Genomic DNA, 26341 nt, shown 5'->3' with positions numbered 1-26341 from the left:
AAAAAAAAAAAACTGCAACGCGCGAGCAACAAACGATACTCTCTCATCCTTGGAAAACTGCCGTGTCAGAGTCTTTAATGGCGGTGTATAATGTTACGGGACGGAGGTGAGAGATAATGCATTAACGGTACCGTATTTTTACTATAAATGCCGGCTAATTTATGGCGTGTAGACGTCGTTGATCCATTAAGTACCGAAGACGACACCGTAACCGACTGAATCGCGGCGTATCAGAAGCACATAATGATTGGATCTTATTACCGTTGTCTCGCGATTTCCTCGACAACGATCCTAACGGACGTTTCGAGGAAAAAAAACCCGGAGGCAGACTAATGAGAGAGATTTCAATGGCGACGTACTTAAACGTTCATCGTAATGCAACGTGTTTTCGAAAGGATTGAACGAGCTCGACGCCGATAATCGATCATCGAAGTTTCCACGAAGTTAACCCTTTGCATTTATGATTCCTTGCGTAGCTATGTTGGGAAACGACTGTTCGTGACTAATAAAATCGAGACAGATAATTGGTGTTTGTTGTTTAACAGTCTTTGTTTTAACGATTAAGTATTGGTTATGGAAATTAACAATATTATATTATTTATACTATTATAGATATTAGTATTACATTATTATATATGTTGGTATTATATTATTATTATCATTATCATCATATATATTATTTATATAATTTATATTTGCTGTTTGATAGTCTTTATTTTGATGATAAAGTATTGGTAATAGAAATGGCTATTATTACATTATTTATATTTACTATTTGGCAGCGTTTACCTTAATATTCAAATATTATGTGTTAGAATGATCATGTATTAAATCTTGGTGATAGAAATTACGAATATTTAAACATTGAAGTAGAAGTTATCAAACAGTAAATACATACAGAAATTTTATTTCGGTTTAACAAACTCGAATAACATTCATTTGAAACATCTTAGTCAAATTCCATTTGTTCAAGCATGTTTTACAATGAAAATTAATATTTAGAATTGGTCAAAAATTAGTGCTAATGGCGCTAAAAGTGTTAATAATAGACATGTAATTATTGAGCAACAACCGATTGCTAAAAAGTATTTCAAGACCTTTTAAAATGTTGTAAAAATTGGGATAAATGACTCGAATCTTTCTTTTAAACATTAAAGGGACCAATTTTCTGTATTGTACTTGCTAAAACACCTTTTTTCTAATTATGCTATTACTTGGAATGATAAAAAAGGATAAAAAAATACTTTGTTATCTGCACTCGGTACAAAAATTTAACAAATGCATTTTTTAGGTTTCTTAATATTTTATTTTGTTCTTTTTTGAATAATTAACTTTAAAATGTAACCATAACTTTGTTAATTTTAGTGATTCGCATGCGAGGTTCCGGGAACGTATTTTTAAAAACATATTCTTTAACACTTTACTGACTGGTGGCAAATCAACAATTTGTCAATCTATTATTGAGGTAAAAGATTGTATGACTGTAAACATCAATATTATTATGTAGCTTTTTAAATATTATATACCTTTCTTTCGCAATTAATAAAATAAATAAAATAGAAGTAAAATAAATGAAATATTAAATTAAATATTGTTTAAATACCAACGTTATGAAAATTTCAAAATATTAGTAAATTTAATACCCCATAATAACAGAAACATGCAGAATAAAATTAATTTGAACTTATAACTTATGTCAAGTTTATACTACAGTTTACACTGCCTCCTTAATAAAAATATTTTATAGCTGTAATAAATATAAAATAATGAAAACATAATTTTCTGATAATTATGTAAAAGTTATATAAACTAGTGACATAATATTAGAGGTCACCATAGGGTTACCCGGTTACAGAAAAACTCCAACAATTTTCTTCATCGCTGTAAGCAAAAAAATAACGGGGGGGGGGGGGGGGAGCAAGAGAAAAGAAAATAACACGAAAACGGGTTACAGAAAGGTCAAGGAATAATATGTGCGAAGATAAATGGAGAATCGTTCGGTTGCAGACATGGAGGAGGAGTGTTTCCCGGTAATTTCGATGAACGCCAGCACAGGACGCAGCGAGCTGTCTTCGTCGTCGTCGACGACGACGACGACGCTGCCTGCGTCGTCTACCTCAACGATTATCCTAAAGAGAACCAGCAACTTAGTACCTGAAGATGTGGAATGCGTTGAGATCAAAGGGGAACCGCTCAGCGCGCCCAATAGTCCCTCGGAATCCTGTCACACGACGATAGTCGACGATAAGAGCACGATAACCATGGTGTTCCCCCAGAGTCTTCATTTCCCCAAGAATCACATGTCGCAGACCAGCGACAGCGAGGAGGACGACGAGGAGTACTATCAGGTAACGTGTATTCTAATTATGTTGGGGCGTCACAGCGTCGTCAGTAATAGCAACGAATTGTAACGTTATATGTGTGGACTGTATTAAACGAAGGACCGGAATTTAGTGGCGAAAAAAACTTATATATTTAGCTTCGTGCTATTTACACCTTTCCTTTGGAAATCTGAGGTCCTCGAATTCTATTCCAACTCTAACGTTCTAAAAAATGTCAGTCGAGGTAAACTACTACCCCTCTCACGTATTTCTAATACTCGCTGATTGGTTTTCTATGATTTTGGCAATAAGCAATCAGCGAGTCTGTTTCCAGAAGACATCCTTCCTTTCCGCCTTAGCGCGTCCTCTTGGGAAGTTGTTGGTATATGGAAGGTGGGGGTGTCAGCGATATTTTATCAAAGACGGGAAATTCCTCCAGGTATGATTACGGCTGGCGACTATTGAGGCCGAGAGAAGCGAAATCCTAAAATTAAGCAATAAAGTATGCGTTCTCTCGGCAAGACAAGTAATTTAAATCTAAATTGTATACCCGATGTTAGCCAAAACTCCTAAACTCAAAAATAGTCGGCTAGGTAAGTCCGTGTCATAAAGAATATTAGTGCTGGGCACTAACAAATTAGAATCACTACTTTTCTCTCGAAATTCGTGTAAACGTCAGACAATGGAAACTTTAGGATCATGAAAATGGCTTTTGAAAGGAAAATACAATCTTGACATAACGAAGCGTTGTGGTCGGAGATCAGGTCTAGCGTGACCCATGTTGAGGTCTATGCACAGGGGGTTTCATTAGGAGTAATGCAATTAATACCTGTTTTGAGGGGGTATGGATATGTTAGTAATTTCGTTAGGAGTAATTCAATCTCTGTTTAGAAGGTGATATTGTATAGGGTTTGTTAAAAAGTCTTTCTTGATTAGGAAATGAAGGGTTCCTGAGGTCATTTGGAGCAACCTTTATCCTTTGCAATAATTTCCCCCGAAGCTTCGTTAACGAGATATTAACGAAAAACTACTGACCAATGAGAGGCGAGCTCGGCTGCCGTGCGGCGGCAGAGCTAATGAGTGCGGGTGAGGAGGATAGAGTTTAGTTTTCTCTAATTGGCTCGATAACGCCGTTTCAGAGGTATTCGTCTTACATTGGGCAATTTTTTTTATAATAACTTATGAACGATGCTTTACGATGAAATTGAAACTCTCTAAGAATTTAAACATCTGTGAAAATTAAAAACTCTCTAAAAATTCAATCACTTCTAAAAATTCAGTAATCTCTATGAATTCAAAATGCTCTAGAAATTCAAGATTTCTTAGGAATTCAAAATTCTCTAGAAATTCAAGATTTCTTAGGAATTCAAAATTCTCTAAAAATTCAATGACTTCCAAAAATTAAAAATTCTTTAAGAATTTGAAAATCCCTAAGAATTCATAAATGTCTACAAAATTGAAAGATCTCTAAGAATTCCAAAAACTGTGGGAATTTATATATACAGGGTGCGGCACCTAAAACAGGTCACCTGAATAAATCGCTTGCTTTTGAAGATAGAAAAAAAGGATCAGACCAAACTCACTTGATATCGAGGGGCTCGTAATCTGATGTTATTAATTTTTTTATAGGTGAAGACGTCAAGGAGATATGAAGGTCAACTCTGTTTTTTTAAATGGAACGATATGGTTTTTTATTTACATTCTGATAGTGTATTTCAAGACGAATACAATGACCTATTATAAAGGTCATTCAAGGTCACGCAAGGTCAACTGTAATAGAAAATAAAATGTCTCAAAGCACTCTTCGAACACTACGACGATTTACATGTAACATGTTATGTGCGTATTCACTGCTACTTCAAGTGTTCAAAATGTCGACCTTGAACACTGAGACATAATCTAAAACGTTGCAATACTGATGATACTGCCTGACAAATTTCAGTTGTATCTATTACAGAGCAAGCTCTTTTTATACGTTCTTGCATATAACTGTGGTTGTTGGTTTTTCACGGTACACTTGTTCCTTCAATTTTCCCCACAAATAAAAATCTAGCGATGTCAGGTCTGGGGAACGTGCTGGCCATTTATTACTTCCTGATCAACCAATCCAACGACCTTCAAATGTCCTGTTCAGTAATTCTGTAACATTTCGAGCTGAATGAGCAGGACATCCGTCTTGTTGGAACCACATGGACTGTCGCATGTCCAGTGAAATGTCTTCTAACAATTCCGGCAAAACGTCTTTTAAGATTCTCTCGTATTTGTGACTATTTAGCGTGCCATCAATGAAATATGGACCAATCATTTTATTATGAAGAAGGCCGCACCAGACGTTGACAGACCAAGGTCTCTGCTTGTCCACTTCTCGTAGCCATCGTGGATTATCTACTGACCAGTAATGCATGTTGTGACAGTTAATTTGTCCGTGGTTTGTAAATGTGACCTCATCCGTAAACAAAATTTTATTCAAGAACATTTGATCGTCTTGCAGTTTTCGTAGGCCCCACTCGCAAAACTGTAAACGTTTTTGAAAATCATTTTCACTTAATTGTTGATGTAGTGAAATGTGGAATGGGTGAAATTTGTTAACTTTAAGTATTCGTAAAATACTTCGTTGACTGATGCCACTCTCGCGTTCAAGTTGCCTCGTACCAACATGTGGATTTTGTATTACGCTTGCTAAAATGTTTATCGTGTTTCCATCATCAGTTGCTTTTTTGGCTCGAATGCGTTTTTCCTTATCCACGTTTCCAGTTTCTCGACACTTTTTTATAATGTTTGCAAAGACAGAAAGTGAAGGACTATTACGATCGGTAAATCTTTCACCATACACACGTACCGCTTTCCTCATAATTCTATGACATTCACCATAAATGATAACCATTTCCACTTTCTCTGCTATTGTGTAACGCATTCTTGAAAATTGAACACTCAGATTGAATATTTCGAAGCTGTACTCTAGTCGGTAGTCAAACTACTAATAACATTTCTGGATACAGGTAAGCATACAATGTGATGGTATGTTTATTTAGGTTCTGCGACCCTTACCAATTCTTAGAAGAGCAGTATGCCAAATACCAGAGAAGACACAAAAGTATTTGAAGAGTGATTTGAGACATTTTATTTTCTATTGCAGCTGACCTTGTGTGACCTTGAATGACCTTCATAATAGGTCATTGTATTCGTCTTGAAATACACTATCGGAATGTAAATAAAAAAACCATATCGTTCCATTTAAAAAAAAAGAGTTGACCTTCATATCTCCTTGACGTCTTCACCTATAAAAAAATTAATGACATCAGATTACGAGCCCCTCAATATCAAGTGAGTTTGGTCTGATCCTTTTTTTTCTATCTTCAAAAGCAAGCGATTTATTCAGGTGACCTGTTTTAGGTGCCGCACCCTGTATATATAAGAATTGAAGAATCTCTAAAAATTCAAGGCCTTCTAAAACATGATTGGTCTCTGAGAATTTCATAGTCTCGACAAATTAGAAAACGCGTAAGATCATCGGAAACGAAAGAGTTAGGAGAAGAAGTGCCCAACACCGAAGACTCCAATGATTCCAGGAAAGACTATTCTTAGAATTGTGGCAGCTAGGTAGAGAGTACGCGAGTTACAACCGCGCGGGCTGCTTCCAGTCAACAAGCAGCGTTGTAAAGAGATGGAATAGGGGACTGTTTGGACTCGGTGTAGACACGATCTAACTTTTGATCTTTCTTTAGCAACGCCGCTAGAAATGCGGACAGTACAAACAAATCCCCTCGGAATATCTAGATTGCGGATGTTTATGCGAATTGCCAGTTTCATGGCCTATTTGTGAGAATCAAACGGGCGGACAGTGTCTAAAATTGTCGATATTGATAAATATGCAGCCGATTTTATGCAATTTGTGGCATAGATGAGGTGATAAAATATAAAATAAGGGAAATGATTGAATATATTTTTTACTTTGTTACTGTTCTTTGCAGTCGGAGTAGACGATTTTTATTTTGTATGGACATTAACATTCTGCTAGTAAGCATCGATGCATATTTGTATGATAAAAATTATAATAATATCTTGTATTGATTAATAGGGAGAATACATTTTTCTTGCAATGGAAGTAGATAATTTTTATTTATCATGGAAGCGCGCTTTCTACTGATAATCGTTATTTATATATGGATATAACAAAAATTATGTATAATTTCACAGCGCCGGTTTATTTTTAGTGTTATTTAGAGAATACATTTTCATTGTTTTTCTGTTTTTTGCAATCATGGTAAACAATTTCATTTTGTATAGAGATTAGCTTTCTACTAATAAGCATCATTTATACATGTATGTGTACAACAAAAATCATGCATAATATTATAATATCTTCTAATATTTTTAATGGCATTTTACATTGATTAACAGAGAAAATATATTTTTGTATTCTTTTCCTGTTTATTGCAATCGAGATAAGTAACTTTTGTTCTGCAATAGAAATCTGCTTTCTACTAACAAGCATTGTTAACACATGTGTATAATAAAAATCGTGCATTTTTTTCCCAACGTCGATTTATGTTCATTGATAATTGACATCGATTAACAGAGAGAATACATTTTTATTGTTTTTCTATTTCTTGCAATCGCGCTGGACTATTTTAGTCTGTACAGGGATCCGCTTTCTACTGATAATCATCGCTTGCACATGTGTATCATACAAATCGTGTCTAACTTCCTAACGCCGATTCTCTTTAATGGCTCCTACTAGCATAACTTCTCAAGATCTAAGTTGCAGAGATTAGCTTTTACATTTGTGAAAGTATGTTCTGGAAAGAAATGCGAAGAAAATCATCGATTTCGACAAATTCTCCTATTAATTTAACTCCTTAATGTCATGTAAGAAGGAGAAACTCAACTACGTCGTTCAAAATAAAAAAGATTTACCACTAGGATAAAATTGCTTGATATAGGACTTATACTTTTTTAAATGATAATTTTTTGTTAAGAATGTTTTTATTCAAATGGATTCTTATACATATATTTGTATTGTATATATGTTGTGTATGTTATATATGTCATATATGTAATATATCTAATGTATATACGTATTATATGTTGTATAAATAATATAGTTATGTTTGTTATATATTTTGTATAACTTATATATGTTGTATATTTTATACATACATATATATATATATATAATACATATATATATATATATAATATATAATGTGTGTAATATATATTATACATATACATTATGTATGTATCATATAAAATAATGGAATTTTAAAAGGAGAGACATTCCGCTTCTTCATAATAAAAGAAAAAATCAAGATATAAAAATATGGGTAATATAGGTTATTAATGATTAATATGGTTAATATGGGTAATATAGGTTATTCTAACGTGAGGTCCAATTTGACTGTTTCAAGATATTTCCCTATTTCGTCTTTTTTTCGCACAATAAGCATATAAAAGCTGTTTCATCAGCAACACAGTCTTCGCGTAACACTTGGGTAACACTTTATATGTATATTGAACCCATTGTTCACCATATACGTCTAAAGAGTAAAGGTCTACGCAAGAAGACATTCTGTGTCCTAATTTTCTGCATAACAACTTTCATCGTTTAGCATAATTTCTTCTTTATCAACCGTTCACTTTCTATAAATTTCTTTTTTGCTTTAGTATCATTATAAGATCTTCATATTTGAAAACAATAACAATATTAAGAAATTTAGAGAATAATCCTTTAATTTTTTATAATATACAGCGCATTCCATTTGAATTAGTTCATTCAATCATCTCAAACGTTCTACGCTATGTGTAGTTCGTTTTAGTACTACATATACTGTTCCGTGGGAAATGGAGTCTCAAAGTGGTTACAAACATTTGTTAGGTGCATATGCTTTTGAAATTTCACATTGATCTTTTTGGTGGTTCTTTTTTTAAAGCAAATTTTATATACGGAGCGTTTATTTCATCTCGAAAATAAATAATCGAAGAAAATATTCTAGGACAACTTTGTTTTGTTTGAAAGATTCGGGTATTATCATAACCTATCTTTTTAATTTCTCACGGTTATTCTTTATCAAGAAAGTCATTGCTATTTTTGGCACTTTGAGTTATATTTTTTTACAATGCAGTACTCTATTGCCTAGCAAGACGAACATAACGACTGCTGACACTATAAGTTTAAAAAAATCGATTAGATTTAGGTTATGTAATCTATAATCTTGTATACAATCTATGATGTATTATACAGGGTGGGGCAAATAAAGTGTTATAAAGCAATATCTCCATTATCGTTAATGGTACGCGAAAATGCTTGAGGAACAAATTGTTTGGTTTGAAGGGGCACATGTGGTGGAAATGGTTTTTTTTAAAGGTCATATTTTTTGAGATTTCAAGGTCATCGATGTCTTTTCAAATGGAACTATGTATTTATTTTTCGATGAAATTATTACGGATTTTAAGACGAAACCAGCGACCTATAACTCAAGGTCATTTTAGTCGCGCCAAGTATGAAAATAGTTGAAAAACCGAAAAATATCGCAATAATCACTTTCACAGGATCCACTAACCTTGGTTTGATTCTATTCATGCTCGAAATGATGTTCGTTCGTGTTTTGTTGAGTTGCTCACCTCGCGCAGCAACATAAACATGTTAGTTACGCATTATCTTCTGTTGGGATGACGAGGTTGGGAGATGAAATGGTACCTTATGTTTTAAATAGTTTATTCCAACTCCACGCGACAATAAAATCAACGTTTATCAATGTAACTTATTGCATTTGAACATAACACAATATTACGCGTTATGGCTATATTGAAACAATGAAGACTAGAAAACTGTTAATCTGCAGGAGCTGTTACTAGCTCGGTAGGCTGGCCTGGAGCGGCTGACCCATTCCTTTGTAAGCCCTTAGTTAAATAGCAATGGTGGTGCAATAAACATCAGGTCAAAACAGCACATTTCCTGACGCGTATGTATCGTACATTTCGGTGCACACTCCAACGCTTTCTAATGTGAATATGTCGGATCGCGAAAATGAATGATTTTCAAGAAGCTTTTAATATGTTCATGGTGCTAGGGGAGATCCGTGAACACTACAGAAATACCCAAGATTTGTTTTTGATAGGCTACAAAAGTCACACATGGCTTTTAAGAGATTAGCTCACCGTTTCTGTCGCTTCGGTACAATGAAACAAACACGCGTCAAACATCAACCGACTATTATTGAAAATAATGCGCCTGCTATCTTAGCATTAGTTGCACTAAATCCACATACAAGGAGCAGGAAAATGGAAACAGAGAGTGGAATTAGTCGGCGATCTGTACTAAAAATCTAAGAAGAGCTGACAAAAACGGTCAGCTAATCGCTTAAAAACCATGTGTAACTTTTGTAGCCTATCCAGATAACGAGCCGCGTACACAAATCTTGTACGTTTCTGTAGTGTTTACGGCACTACCTCAGCACCATGAACATATCAGAAGCTGCTTGAAAATCGTTCATTTTCGCGATCCAACGTATTCACATTAGAAGATAATGCGTAAGTGAGTAATATGTTTATGCTGTTGCGTGAGGTGAACGACTCAACAAAACACGAACGAACATCATTTCGAGCATGTTCTGTAGGTAGAGCCAAACCAAGGTTAGTGGATCCTGGGAAAAAGTGCCAGTGGTACTTATTGTAACTTTATCTGTATTTCATTAAGTATTAACTTTTTGAAATTTTAAAGATGGAGAAACAAGTGTCCATACCAGATGCTGACGTTACCAGCATCACCGCGGAACCACCGAAGAAGAGAAATGCACCAAGGGGATTGGGTTCGAAACAGAAGAAGCAAGAAATCTTCACCAAAAAGAAGAACATCACAGGAATGACGACGATACAAGAACGTAGTATTAATGAATTGAGAGAGAAGTATTCGACGTTATCTACCTGCGAGTCTCTCACCCCTTTAGACGATAAGATGATTCGTGAGATCAAGGGAAGGGATGATGTCAACCGACCACCTTTGGAGATTCTCATTTCAACGGCGGTTATCCCTGACCTGGTTCAGGAAACGGTCAGGTATTTAACCAGCCAGAAGGTTGAGATAATACCAGGGGACTAATACCAAGTGAGGGCTAAGGTAGCTATGGCTCGAGCAACTACACCATTTGCTTCTTATACCGGAGACGATGCTTACATAGAGAGAACAATCAAGCACTTAACACAAGTGATTGGTAGTCATGAGCTTTATTTAGATCAAATCGGGATTGTTGAAAACAACAAACAAAAGCTTATTCCGAAGCTTATTGTTCCACCGCCTTTTGCAGTTCCTGCAGGCAGTGTAAGGACGAACATAACCTACGAAAGTCAACGTCTTTACGTCCCAGAGGGATATGCTCCTAACCCATTTTCATGTCCCGCTGACCAGCGAGTAATGATTGATGAGTATTTAATCGTTAATTACGATCAGTTGTTACTAGATTATCAGCATCTAATGCAGCGAATCTCACGAAAATGTATGTCTGCAATTCGAACCATCGATTTCAAGAACGTGTCGGGTACGATGGCACAATTAGGCGGCAGTACAGTGGAAGTTTTCCGTGGTCTAAACTATAGACACACGTGGTGTGCGCGCGACGTAAGCGCCCCAGTATTGGTACTAGGTGGAGGCTTCCTATTTGGATTTAATTCACCTGATCCAATGCACAGTCAGTTGGTCGCTAACGTAAATTTTGTGTTTAATCCGATAGTGTTCCTCGGTATGGGGATTCGTCGCGATGAGGGAGACGACGTTAACCACTCTCAGATTGTCTTGCATAGGGAACGACGTAAAACAACCCTCATTAGACTTAAAGTTCTATAATACTTAAAGTTTATCTGTGGGTATTGGAAATGGGTGTTTAAATACATTTAAACTAAGGTGTAGTTTTAAATAAAAGAAACTTTATTTTACGGTGCGTGAGGAAGCTCTTTTCTATGCAGATGCATTTCCACGACTGACCGTGGCCTTTCCGGAACCCCGAAAAGAAAACTCGGGTCCCCTCGTAATTCGAAACTGTTATGCTTCTGCCTCACAAGGCCAAGCACTTATACGAGGTGTATATTTTCCTACCTTAATTTCCATCGCTTCTAAGAACATTGATTTGTTTTTGTCCATGCACAAATATCGTATTGTGGGCAATACGTAATATCCCAATAGTGGGACTAATGGTTAGAGGAGACCCTAGATTGATTTACTCTTTCTAGCCTTCAGATACGGTGGCTTCGGCCTTCGAGTGTGAATCCCCCACGCCGGCGTGGTGCGGTCAATGGCCCTCTATGGCTCCCCCATCTGGGGGAGCATTGTGATGGAGAGCCGGTGCAGCACACGGCTCCTGCGCCGGCTCCAGAGAGGGCTGGCGATTCGCCTCATACGAAGCTACCGCAAAACGTCCATCGTGGCGGCCGTCAAAGGCGAGGGGCAGCCGCGGTAGTGTTCTTTGAGAGTTCCCGTGGCTCCCCCGAATCCGTCAGATAGAGGATGTGCGTCCGAAGGTCGCTGCGGGGGTTTTAGTGGGTCGAAACCTACACTGCCCCCGTCAACGCCCCCGACTTACGGGGGCATCTAACATGCAGAGTTCCCCCGCGTCAAAAAGAAAATAAAAGGTTAGTGGATCCTGTGAAAGTGATTATTGCGATATTTTTCGGTTTTTCAACTATTTATAATAGTTATATAACAAATATAATATTTATATATTACAATATAATAGTTATATGACAAATACATAGTTCCATTTGAAAAAATATCGACGACCTTGAAATCTCAAAAAATATGACCTTTAAAAAAAAACGATATCCACCACAACATGTGCCCCTTCAAACCAAACAATTTGTTCCTCAAGCATTTTCGCGTATCATTAACGATAATGGAGATATTGCTTTGTAACACTTTATTTATCCCACCCTGTATAATCTTCTATACAGGGTGTCCCAGTTTTTAAGGTTCAAACTTTGTCAGTGTATTCTATGGCATAAAGTAAGAAAAAAATGTTATGTAAACATAGGTCATATAGGGCTTTATTAAGAAGTTATAATAAAAATTCGTTGCTTACCTAAGACCCTTAACAGTCCGCACTTGGCTCGGTTTTACGGTACGTCAACGACTATCGGAACCTTTAGCAAAAATACTAAATCTAACAAATCTTATTAAAACAGAAAGTTTCGCTAAATCTGAAAAATAGCCTGAAGTCACGTCCGCGCCGTAATCATAAACTGCGCCCAAAACCAGCCTCGGTGCCCTGCCGTGACCCGCACGGGCCGCGATCCTTCGAATCCTTTACACTAATTACTGGCGAAAATTCATTTAAATGTTTGGTGACCTCAGTTAGTAAACATAGCTTACATAAACACACTGAAAAACACAATATTGTTGATCTAAGTAACAGCAATTTGAATAGGTATTCCTCTTTTGAATTTGTGTTATAACTTCTTAACAAAGCTCTATATGACCTATGTTTACATAACATTTTTTCTTACCTTGTGCCATAGAATACACTGACAAAATTTGAACCTTAAAAACTGGGACATCCTGTATAATCTATAATCTTATAACCTTCAATATAATTTATAATCTATATTCTGCCATGTAATCTATAATCTACAATCTATAATTCCAAAGTCTCTCTAAAATCGCCTCCCGATTTCCGCAGAGCATGGAGGTGGAGGAGTACAGCGGCGAGGCGTGCGACGTTAAAGAGGTGAATTCGCGGACGTCGAGGCAGGGTTTGCCGCCGACGCCGCCCAGCAGTGCAAGCTCCGACAGCGAGGGTACTGCTTCCGCTTCCTGCTCGCCGGAACGCCGAGATTCCCAGAGCTCCACGCACGCACAGAATCTCAGGGGCCTGCTGACGCCCAGGCTGTACGTGACGAACGCTACGCACACCACCCGACAGCCGATCCACACACCCCTGATTTCCTGCCAGCCGGTGAGCATCGCCATACTTCGACCATACCCGTGTAACAACACTGTATGACCGTACGCCAATATCCATTCACCCGCTTCTCTCTTTATCTTCGGTTTTCCAGAAAGGATCTACGGGAATTCTCACGCTGACCGAGGAGGAGAAGAGGACGCTGATCGCCGAGGGATACCCGGTGCCTACCAAGCTGCCCCTCACCAAGCAGGAGGAGAAGTCACTGAAGAAGGTGCGGAGGAAAATCAAGAACAAGGTCAGCCTCTATCTTTTTATTTTAGATTTATCGTAGAAGCATCTTGATCCTTTAGAGCAGTCTTATTGAATTTATTTAACGCAATGCCTGCGGTTGTTCCCTTTTTAAGTAAAATATATAACAATGTATATATTTAATATATAAAATATATTGTATGTATATTATAAATATATACATATATGAGCCGTTCAGTACACACATCGACTAACTCCATAAAACAAAAAGTCGAGAAACGCGATGAAATGATGTACATTGTTTTTTAAAATTCCTGTTATAACATAGATTCGCATATATAATGTAGAATGCATAAATACAGATATAGCTTTCATTTAACGATGTATAAAATTAACAAGAAAGAATAGCCAAAAAATAATCGTCGGCAATGTTACAGTTTTTATGTGACTGGTGGAGTTAATCAATTTGGCAACTGAAAAAAGCAATAAAGTTAAATTCAGTCTTTAAATTTTTAAGTTTTTCATTACAGAAAGAGTTAGTTATTACATATTTTTATTACAGCTTTTCCATAAAAATGAATATTGACAGTTCTGTTATAATATATTATTTGTGATTAATTCATCAGGAATATTACTGTGGCGACCCTGATTTTAACGGGAAAATTTTTTTTACCTGAAAAAATTCTATAACATCCGGCTTGATGTCCAAAATAAGCCATATTTTTTTCAAAATTTTAGAAAGCCGCTAAAGGTGGAAAAATGCCGGAAACCGCGAAATCTAATTTACCCTATAACTACCCTCACGGACAAGTTACAGGGTTAAAATTTTGCGCAGATGAGTTTTTATTGGTCAGCTGTCGAACGGTATATGACTCATTGAAAAACCTCTAAGGGCAGTTTTGACCATCTTAATCGGCTATGCCCTTTCTTGAGACCCACGGGATTCTTCAGTTTCTGGCCAAACAAACATTTTTTTTATCTGTTGGCCAATGCGATTTTATTACCAGTATTATTGAGAGGGGGAAACATCTTCGGCTGTTTAAAAAGAAAGCATTGATGCATGGCAACAAATCAACGATTACATTAGAGTATGGAATTAATCAGAATGGCTTCTGAAATAAATTACTTATTTTTCAATGGCCAAAAAAATTTTGCCGTTTAATGGTGTTAATCTTTATTATTCAGGAAAGTTATTATAAATATAAAAAGTTATGTCTATACCAAGTGCTTTGACACAAAAGATTTTTCAAAAAGTGGAGTTAATCGATGTGTGCACTGGACGGCTCATATAATAAATAGTATTGAAATCTAGAATATTTGGTTTCCTTTTACATTTATATTTTTTTTATTTATATGTAATAGTTGTTGCAGTGGTTAATAATAGATATGTAAAAAATATGATATGATGTAGATGATAATAATAATTATGTTATATGTTCCAAAAATGGGATGACCGATATTTTCATAATTTGAAAGTATATAATAGTAATATTGGTAAATTCAGTTTAAGTAAACGTGAAATAGATGATGTTCTATGTTGATATGTTTATAATTTTATTACTGTTTACTCAGAGAAAACTATACATAGAAGAGCAAAAATTTTTACTCTGGACACTGTCTTTCACCGTCCTATTCAGTTTCCACACGTTTTTATTCACGCTTATTGAGCCTTGGCTCTCGTAGTTCTTCTCGCTCGTCACTTTCTCATCGTTTCTCGCATAATCTCGACGCGCTACTCATTCTCGGCCAATCTCGTCAGTCAGCACTTGGCTCTCTCGGACTGCTCTAGTCAGCTCCAGCATCCGCTAGTCTTCCAGGTGACCGATCGATCGCGATATCCGCGCTGTTCAATCAACTGTAAATACACGATCTGTTTTCCCAAATCAGCTATTCATTTTTAATTAAACGGACGGCGATGACGTTCTATCCCGTCGGCCAGCGTCTCGGCCTTACAATCCGAGATATACATTGATAATCGCGGGGTAACGATATCAGGTGCTCGCGCGACTCACCTACAGTGGGCTGCATTAATATTCGGACACCATCGTATTTGAGAAATTTTTACTCCGTAATTTTACTGTTTGTTGAATTAATGAATTTACAGTTTTTTAATAAGTCAGAACACTTACTTTAGATTCTACAAACATAAGTTTTATTTACATAATTTGTATAGTTTTATTGCTAATTGATATTATATGAACTAGTGTTTAATTTTGACGTCGCAAAAATATTCGGATACTTTGCAAATTATAGTCTGGTCATTAAGAATACACATATACTTTAACAGAAATAAATCGATGTTAATTCTTTGTTGGATTGCCCTTTTGCCTAATTATATGGTTTCATCGTTTAGGCATACTAGAAATAATTTTATTTAAATATTCTAATGGAATACGTGACCATTCTCCGGTTAATCACAATTTTAATTCTTCTTTGGACTTTATTGAAGACATTCTGATTCGACGATCTAAGTAATCCCATAAATTTTCAATCGGATTTAGATCTGGTGATTGTGGAGGAGTTTTCAATACTTTTGAGCTATTATATAATAAATATTCTTGAACTATACGTGATTTATGTTTCGAATCATGATCTTGGTAAAATTTGAAATCGTTACCAATGTTCATATTAATAACACTTTTTAGTCAATTTTCTTTCAAAATATTTAAATATTCATTTTTGTCTAAAATTCCATCAATAAGAACTCACCCACTCCAGTAGCTGAGACACAACCCCAAACCATCAAACTTTCTCCATCGTGTTTCAACGTTGGCTTAAGATCTTTAGTAAAAAATGTTTCTTCTTTAGGAGTGTATTCTTTAGCGAAGAATAATCGCTTCTTTCGATTAATAGCGTTAATATATAGCTTTTTCGGGCAACTCTGCCATGATATCCATCTTCATGAAGCATCCGACGAACTGTTTCGGGATGAATCTTCTTGTCGGTCTCTTCAAGAAACTCTGCTGTCAATTTTGTGGCACTTAAACTAGGATCTACTTTTATTTTCCTAATAATATTACGTTTATCGCGATCGTTGAGTAACTTTGGGCGACCTTTTTGAGGGATAGATTCAATTCTATCCTCACGATTATATCTTTGTACAATGTTCGCAACAGTGCTCTTGTTAAAAAATAGTATCCCGATTTCTCTATACGATTTTCCTTTTTCGCGATGATAAAGATCAAGTTGACGTACATTAGCACGTTCAACCCGGCGCATTTTTTCGAAGTCCGTACGGTCGGGGGGCTCGATATTATCAGTTGTGTATTCGTCTGGCGGTGCGTGTTTGTTTCGCTATTTTTTCTATTGTCAGTGGATTGAGTCTGAAGTCAGACATTGTTGCGTGAAATTGTTATAAAGTACTTATAAAACTTTATTTACGAATTGTGAAATATATATACAAATAAAATGCAATGTCTGTGTACCACCGGTGGTACACGCCGGTTTGAACGTGTTAAACGAGGTATTATTCCCTTTACGTGGCATATTCACAGCTAATATGTGCAACACGAACAAGATTTGAAGTGAAACTAATTCTATGAGATAGTGCTTACATTATATGTTAACAAACATTGCTATCAAGCAAAGTATTCATCTTAACAGGGCACTTAAATTACAAAGCGTATGGAATGTCCGAATATTTTTGCGGCGTTGAAATTAAGCACTAGTTCATTTAATATCAATTAACAATAAAACTATACAAATTATGTAAATAAAACTTGTGTTTGTAGAATTTAAAGTAAGTGTTTTGACTTATTAAAAAACTATAAATTCATTAGTTCAACAATCAGTAAAGATACGGAGTAAAAATTTCTCAAATATGATGGTGTCCGAATATTAATGCGGCCCACTGTACGTACTCTCCACCGCAGAAGAGTATCGTTAATGACAACTATCCATCACTCTAAGCAATCGTCTATGTCATTTCGTTGCAGATCTCCGCGCAAGAGTCCCGCCGGAAGAAGAAAGAATACATGGACGGTCTGGAGCGGCGGGTGACCATGCTAACGAACGAGAACTCCTCTTACAGGGATCGGCTGAACGCGTTAGAGGACACTAATCGCGAGCTGCTGAAGGAGCTGCAGCGCCTGCAGTCTCTGCTACAGATGCAGAACTCTTAAGAGCTTGGTCCAAGAGCGGAACTCTCGTGCGCCGCGAGGACTTCGGAAAGAGGTCCCGGAACTTGAAGACTGCGGCCAAGTTGTCCTCTCTCAGAGGTGTCCCTGAACGTCGTGGAGTCAGGACCGTGTCGGTGCAATTTGAATTCGGCCCATCGAGAAAGCGGGCCTGGCTGGGGCCTCGGCCCCATAGTTAGCTTCTAAGTCAGTGCGAAAAGGGGAGCCTGTTTCCCCAGGGAGCAAAGTGCAATCCCGTTTACATTCCTGCGAAGTCTTCCCATCGAGGAGGCGGGTCGAGTATCTCGGATCGCTGTTCAACGACCAATTTTTTTAACCTAAGATTAGTCTTCCCGGTTCCGTCGCGGAGGGGAATCGAAGAGGTTCGGTGTCCATTGACGCCGGGAGTGCCTTCTGTTTCGCTGATTTCGGTGGCCCTTTGTTCCGAGGGAGAACAGCCGGTGGTTCGAGCGCCGATTTTAGGGCGAGGACGGTCTTCGAACTTCGACGGTCCTGTTGAATCGTAATGACCGTGAAAGTTATAATAAAGATTACATTATAAACACTAATCATCGTCAAAATTCTAAACGGTGGTTCATTTAAAGAGGGCGCGAATGTCTGTTTGAATTACTATGGTGTGAGAAACCTGTTGGCAAGTAATGATTTCAACCCTTTGCACTCGAGTGGTGACTCTGGGGCGCTATTAAAATCGTTCCAAAGTGATCTTTATACTAACAAAGTTTAGATTTAGAAAATTGTTAAAAAGATAATAAAATGAAGTTTCAGAAAAATTGTGAAAAATAATAAAGGAAATTATTAGTTCTTTTGGATTATTTAAAACTTATTGAAAGTAAGACTTATTACTTTTTCTCTTATTTTGATGTTTTATGTTGAATAATCGAAACGAATGTTACTTTTCAACAACTTCTGTGCAAGTAAGATTTTTATTTTCTTTCAAATCATGTGCCTGAAAGAGTTTAAGATGAAGATTTATATATAATAAGAGATATTTAGATATTTTAATAAGAGATAGGAATGTAGAAAGAGGCATAGCTATGATGAAAAATCGATGGTGATTATAGTAAATCTACATTAACCATTTACGCTAAAGTGGTGTAAAATTATAAAATTGTTCTATCATGTTCCGAAATAATTTTTATATTAACAAAGTATAGATTTAAAATATTCTTAACAGTGAAAGACGAATCAATTTCATGTGTATAAAATACACTTTGTTATATAAAATGAAAATACTACAAGCCAAAAAAATTATTTTAGATTTATAGTTAAAATGGCTTCGAGTGCAAAGTGAAGCTACTGAAAGCACTGAACACTGATAATTAACAAGAAAATTGTGTCATAATTTTGCAAAGAAAATTGCAGCCGCGTTTCTTTTTCTAAATTGAAGAGAATTATCCAACTTCATTCGACTACAATAAACAACTCCGAAATAAATCTGACAAAGTCCCATACATTTGTCAAACTTAACAATTTTGATTATGACAAATTTTATATTTAAAGAATTGACGAGGGTGCATCAAATTTAACCCTTTGTTCTCGAAACTATTTTAACTTTGAAATGAAAACATTTGCTTGAACCTGCAGTATTTCCATTTAGCATGATTATTTTTATTAGTTACATATGAAATTTGATGTATATACTTATTATAGAAGATTTCTATAATTTAACTTCCAGAATTTAATAATGTAAAAATTCTTTTGAAAATATTGCAACAATTTTTAGTGTCGCCTCAGAGTCGCTGCTGGAGTGCAAATGCTTAAAATCGAGAAACATGATCACGCCTTATTCGACGAATACTACAAAGGCACAGTAATTGGTCATTCTATCAGTAATAAGCTCCAGTAATCCATTTATTATCTGGACCTTAGTCAACATCTAAAGAAACATCAAAGATAATTTATTAAATAATATCTTATTAAAGACCTCGAGACCTCTGAAATAACGGTCTTTAAAAATAGCCTTGAAAAAATATGTATATAGAACTGATTCTCTTTAAATCAACCACCCTATAGTTTACTATCAAAAATGAAACTTTGCACCGCATTTTTATAAAAAAAAAAACTATCAAAACGCAAGAACCATTTAACAAAAGCGTTTGAATTAATTTTGTCCGGCTTCGATCCCGAAGTTTTTCGTCGAAGGCCGTGTCGATTTTAGTTCTCGCCCGAATCGTCGGCCACGTAACCGCATAATTAAATAATAATAACAGCGACCTTAACCGTTCGAGCGAAGACCGCGGAACAGTTTCTTGAAAATAATGTTGCGGCAGCGGCGCGCTCGGCAAGCGGAACGAAAACGGCCGCGAGAAAATCAAAAAGCCAAGAGACGCGCTCGGCCGCTCCGAAACAAATACGGAGGAGAAGATGTTAATATTGTAAGCGTGAAGAGTTTATTAACTATATTATTATATTAATCGTCGAAGTATTTATGAGAGTCGGGAGTAGCAGTTTCTTGGACGCGTTCGCGCGATCCCACTCGTCGGAGGAACAACCGACACGATGACGGCGCGTCCGCGAACGCCGCGTTAATTTAGGTATAATTCGCACCGAGCCACCGCAGATTTGTACAATGTTGTACAATAATGAATTTTCGGACGACGATAGTCGTTTTCCTCGCGTCAACTGGGAGAACAATTCCCATTAAGGTAGGATTTCCTGTAGGCGGTTCGGACGCGAACGGCTGCGCGTTCGACGCTTGCCACCCCAGTGCGTAAAAATGGCGGAACGCAGTTTTGAAATTTGCCGAAATTTACTTGTGCCTACGCTATTGTTACGAGGAGATGGTGATGAAAAAATTGCGTTCGAAAGCTTCTTAAAAGAAAAGAATGTTAATGATGTATACGAAAAGCGAGATGAAGAGCGTTATTGTAACATTCTAATAAGAAAAGATTTATGACGAGGAGATGTGCATAATTGTAGACTGAAAGTGGCTTTTGCATTTTTACTGACATTTATATTACTTTTAATATAAAAGTATATAAATAGGATGGTGTGTTAACAATTTACCGACTGGTAATCTATACATTGATTTTTCAGCCCATCAATAGCTTATGGATCGGTCGTCGTGGCAATCATAGTTATCTATTTTTCAGTTAAAAGCATTAGATTGCGCAACTGTAAGCTCTAATATTATATATAATTTTTAAACATTGCAATGAATGAAATAAATCTAATAAATACTGTTTAATAGCAACGTTACAGAGATATAAAAATGTTAGTAGATTCAATTGCCCTGTAACAAATGTTTACAGCAGCAGTTTGTGTCAGTAAAGCAGCGAGTTTTTTTTAAATATCATTAAAAATACAAAAGTTACTTTACTTCTATAATTAACGCATTGTTTCAACAACGAGTAAATTTGATCTTGGCTCATTCCGCGAACATTTCGACACGCGAGTCAACCATAATGCGTTTGGAACTAAGAAAACAGAGTTATCGATGCAAATGCATTGGGCGCGTACGTCGGACGCGCATAGGAAACCCGCCTTTAAGATTTTAGCGATGCAGCGTGCAATGAACTGTCACTGTTATTGGTAGCCTTCGATTTTCTTGTCTTTATTTCAGCGTAACTACTCCTTTTCAATTGCAATTCGTCGAACGCGAGGCGTAATTCGTCGGAAAACATTCGTTGAATCGCGTGCAACAAGGTTTCCTGTCAATTTCAAAGCGACCGAGCTCAAAATTGAGATCTCCAGTAATCGTCCGATTCAAGGTTATTCAAGGTTATTCAAGGTTACATCGTCCGCGTCGTCTCTGTCTCGTCGGACGCGTTGCACATTTTTCCGCGCGTCGGATTTCCAGGCGACGCGGCGCCACGCGGAAAATCCTAGCGCGAAGTCGACTCAGCTTTCGGACGAAGAATCGCTCCACCCCTCTCGAATTACGCTTCGTCTTGTTCACGCGATCGAACTCGGCGATCCAGGCATGCGATATACCGGCGAGTGTCGCAATCACGACCTATTCGAGTTAGCATTTAAGCAGCGTCGGCGATGATTCCGAAGAAGAGGCTGTCTCGAATGGACGGACGCTCTTGTAGAAAGTAAGCGGCGCGAATGGATCGCAGTGAGAATTATTTCGGTGGACCGTAGAATTCCTTGGATCGTCGCGGGCGTGTCACCGCAAAAGCTGAACTGATCGATCAACGGAGTTGCTGTAATTATCCGAGAAACAATGGAAACTCTGTGTACACCTATCGAACGGATTCGTCCAGACCCCGACACGTGACCAGTAATAGTAAATTATTAGAGATCTTTATTTTAGATCGCAATTTGTGCAGAATCGAGGACCCATTCTGTAAACGGTGCTAAAACTTGTTAACGCTATAATGCTACAGAACCGTAAAAGTTACTGTTTTATGTTACTTTATGAAAATAATGGGAGTGCGTTTATTCAGATGTTGTAGAATTTTTATCAGATTATTAAAAGAGATAATTTTAATTCCCCAAAGATTCAATGAGAACAGTTCAAGCCCACGATTTTCACAGGTATATATGTGTTCAGCTTGTGTAATATAATTGTATACATATATGTGTACATGTTTTGCAGATGCATATAGCGAAAATCGTATATGAATACATATATGTATGTATATAAATTATATTATATAATTATATAATTATAATAATATAATTATATAAGTTATATATGCATACATGCGTAACTCATATAATTATATTATATTATATAGGTTAGTTTATATATATGTATATATAATTTTGAAATTGATCAGTTTATTTTCCGGAACAGACAGAGTAACGAAGGCACGCCTACTCGAGATACTAACACTAATCACCTCCGATGAAATTGCTCCTTGAAATATGTTTCAGGAGTTTAGGGTGAAGACCGTTGCCCACGTCTGTTCTGAATAGTTCAAATGCTAAATCGCCTACGTTAACCATCCAGTGCACGGGTTACAATGAATATTTGTATTCCTCGTACACGTGGTAAAGATTCAGGCTGTACTCTGGAGATACCTTTAGACACGTCTTCTTCCTACCTTTGCTGCTAGGCGCGCGAATCCAGAGCTTCTAATTATTAACTCCTTAACGTACCATTTTCTTCACAGTTACTGCGATTAGGAATTTTTCAATTGGTATAATTTCTTAAAAGAGGCAGAACATTAATGTTTATTCCATGCCTTAAAATTTTATTCCAACTTTAAAGAACAGGATAACATACATACTTAATAATTTATTACTACCAATTACCATCACGAAGCGGACTCATCAAAGTACGGTAAGGGGTTAATGGGACACAATTTATTCGATGAAATTTGTCAGATCTAATGCTGTGAAGTATATTAGTCTACTCTAAATTGCTTCGATCGTGAAATTTATAAATTCTGTTTATTGTTTATAGCAATTTTATGTTTGAACTGAAGAATACCTCGTCTATGTTAGAATACCTGAAGTTACTGAAGGTTTTTAATTGTGTATGACTCTATGATATAAATTTAAATAAAAATTTAGAGATTGTACTGAGCCTGTACAGGGTGTCACAGAAATGTCTTATGATTGTAATGGGAGGTACCTAAGGTCATTTGAAGTAATCTTTTCCTGAGCGAAAATGCAATCCGTTGTTTTGCTTACGAGTTATTAAGGGAAAACTGTAACCAATGAGAAACGAGTTCGGCGAGCATACAGCGGTACTCGCCTATTATTGGTCAAGGTTTTTTCTTAATAACTTGTTAACGACGGCTTGGAGATCATTTTTGTAAAGGAAAAAGTTGCTTGAAATAACCTCAGGAACTCTTTATTTCCCGATTGCGAGTGACTTTCGGGGCACCTTGTACATATTTGATTTATTGAATCAGAGTTCAAAAATAACGAGAGTTCTCTGATTAAAACGTATGATAAGTCGGTTAAATTATTGTTAAAGTGCAAATTTATATATAAAATCAAAATTAGAAGTAGACTCTCGTTTCAATTAATCATCAAGGATCAACAAGTATATCTCATATATACACATAAATCCTCGGATGACGGTTGTCGGGTCCATTTTGATCCAGAGTTACGAACGTTCCATCTATGCACGAAGTTTGATACAGCCGTTTTAAATTATTTACTATTAATATAGAGTTGAATAATTGGACCAATTTTGATTAGCATGGAATAAATTTAGAAATCTATAAATAGAAATTCATAGGAAAAATTTGAAAGAATCTATGGTGAAATAATAGACTAATACCTTGTTGCAGATATTCATAAAAATGATATTAGTTAAAAGTTGTTAACATACAGGGTGAGTAACAAATTCTGTCCCCATATATATAGTCGTTTTGAAAAATACTTCAATTTAATATTTTATATATCTTCATCGATACATTTTCGTAGCTTCCTTTAAAAATTATTAATGTTTACCACACACTTCATTACTGTAATTTCGTTCCACGAATTTTGCAAAGCTAGATTTAGAGAGTATATCCTATTGTAAAACGCGCTTTTTGAATACTTTTTTATAAAAAAACTATGCAACTTTTCTTACCAACATTTTTCATAAATACTTTACAAACTACTTTATAATGATACTACTTTACAAACAATATTTGTTTAACTCTGAGGGACAGAATTTTCTTCGCAAGCTGTATAAATATTTTGGAGGGTGAATTCAGAGAACGCGATTACAGATACTAGTCTTTTATGTACCATCCTTCTGAATAAGGAATATATACAATTTATAATGTCCTTGCTTTGTTCTTCTATAATAACAGTCTCAAGATGTGTCTTCAGGGTTAAACCAACACGCGAAAATATTTTGTAGGTACTCGAGATAAGGTGAGTCAATTTTGACTCATATTCTCGATTTTCGCGTGCTGACTCGTTGAAAATTTTTATCATTTTGGCGAAAGTCGTTCTAAGAATATAATAAGTCGATTTATTATCGACACACATTCGCGAATGTCATAACTTCTGGTAACGACAACGGAGTCAAACTATAAAATTTCTAATAATCGATATTAACAAATTAGTTTTAGATATTTTGCTACATTGAAATTTGTGCTTCAAAAAGTTAACGAACTTTAAATTATATAAAATGGAGATTCTAGATTATTTTTAACTGTTTGGAGAGTGGGAATAAATGTTATACTTTCTAAACAACTAAATCTGAGTTCCACAGAAGCGATGATTAACTTTGATTCAAATAAAACGAGGGTTACTGTTATATTTTTATTAAATAAGTGATAAATAGTATAAATAAATGAGATCGCGAACTGACTCACAGAAAACTCTTTAGAGAAATATATTCTAATAATATAACAATACGATATACAGTAACCCCGTTATTCACAGTTTACGGACCGGTAGCCCATAAATCGACTTTTTACCCTAATTGGTAGCTTATGAATCTCTTGCTATAGCAACAAATAATTTGCTATCTATTATTGAGGTATTATTATATAATTTTTGAAATATTAGATATCTTTTGCAACGAATAAAATAAATATTGTTTAATATGGATGTTATAAAAATATAAAAATGTTTACGGCCGAATGACCCGTTGGTAAAATGTTAATAAGTTTATACATTGTGAAAACGTGAGGAGACGAGAACTGGCAAGTTGCGTGCGCTTGTTTCCCCTACGAGGGAGATTCTAGAACCATTCGGTATCAGGAGACAATGATGTAGGCGTTGATATAACCTGGCGAAGATTCCACAGCCTCGCAAAAACAGAAGGGTGCCAGTTGCCTTCTTCATTGATTTTTACAATAAATTGTTTTATATACGATTTGCCGTTGGTTTTAATATTGGGGAACTGGATAATTGGGTTTCTACTGTATTATTGCGGATTTTGAATTCAATAATAAAGACAGATCAGCATTTGTATTACTAAAAGGATCATAACATAACCTCAGAACAAAATTGTTTGAGCAGCAGTCCTAAGAATTGAATTAAATGTGGTATAATTCCTACTATATTGATTCCTATAATTCCTCCAAGGCACTAAATCAAATTCGTAAGTTAAGTAATTCATAACTACTGCTGAAATAATTTGTATTTCGAGGTTAAGTTAATGATCGTTTAGCAATGTAACTGATCTACTTCCGTTGTTGAATTCAACTGCATGAAATCTGTAATGATACTATATTTTCATTAAATTAATTACGTAGTTATTGGAAAGGTATTTAAAAGCACTTCTAAAACAATTTTGCTTCGAGGTTATGTTACAAACGCTTTAACGGTACGACTGATCTGACTTCATTCTTGAATTCAACTGCTGGAAGTCTATAATAATACTATATTTGAATTACATCAATTAATTAACACGTTGAGTGCTACGTCAGTCTCCAGGGACTGACAATCGACTTTTCGTTTGGACGATATGGATTCTAAGGACTGTCATATAATGACATCTTGTTAGTTTATTGGTTTATATATTTTAAGGAGATATTGATTTTTAATATCAATATAAATTTATCAGTATTAATTTAATTGGTTTTATTCCTTTACAATGAAACTATAAATAGTGTAAAATTCTATACCCTATGGAATCATTAAATGTTTTAAATTTGGCTTATTGCAAGCTATCAATTAAAAAGTAACTGTACCATTTCGACAGTCCAAACGATATTGGATACAGTGTAACAAAGTTATCGTTCGTTTATACTCTTCAGTCGAGCGTTCGGCATCAAGTTCTCACGCGTTGCCGCCTGAGCGAAAAGTATGGCAACATCGGCGTAGCACTCAACGTGTTAATGAAAAGTTATTAAAAAATACTGCTGAAATAATCTTATTTCGAGATTATGTT

General features: G+C 36.0%; 1 protein-coding gene across 4 annotated transcripts in view; it reads left to right on the top strand.

Moving 5' to 3' along the window:
- Creba (Cyclic-AMP response element binding protein A) overlaps positions 1–21316 on the top strand; it is a 101492-nt gene extending 80176 nt beyond the window's left edge. For 3 of the 4 annotated variants that reach the window (XM_078197521.1, XM_078197522.1, XM_078197523.1), the window contains 4 exons: positions 2008–2348; positions 12989–13264; positions 13365–13508; positions 17398–21316. In XM_078197521.1, the coding sequence (XP_078053647.1) occupies positions 2008–2348; positions 12989–13264; positions 13365–13508; positions 17398–17583 (947 nt within the window). In that variant the 3' untranslated portion in view covers positions 17584–21316. Of the gene's footprint in view, positions 1–2007; positions 2349–10044; positions 11057–12988; positions 13265–13364; positions 13509–17397 lie in introns of those variants that run through there. The other variant, XM_078197524.1, reaches the window with a different exon arrangement.
- Positions 21317–26341: the final 5025 nt, after the last annotated feature.

This window comes from Augochlora pura, chromosome 3 (assembly GCF_028453695.1).
Source record: "Augochlora pura isolate Apur16 chromosome 3, APUR_v2.2.1, whole genome shotgun sequence".
NCBI classification, from domain to species: Eukaryota; Metazoa; Arthropoda; class Insecta; order Hymenoptera; family Halictidae; genus Augochlora; species Augochlora pura.
The sequence above is the reverse complement of the archived record's forward strand: the minus strand, read 5'-3'. Positions and strand labels throughout refer to the sequence as shown.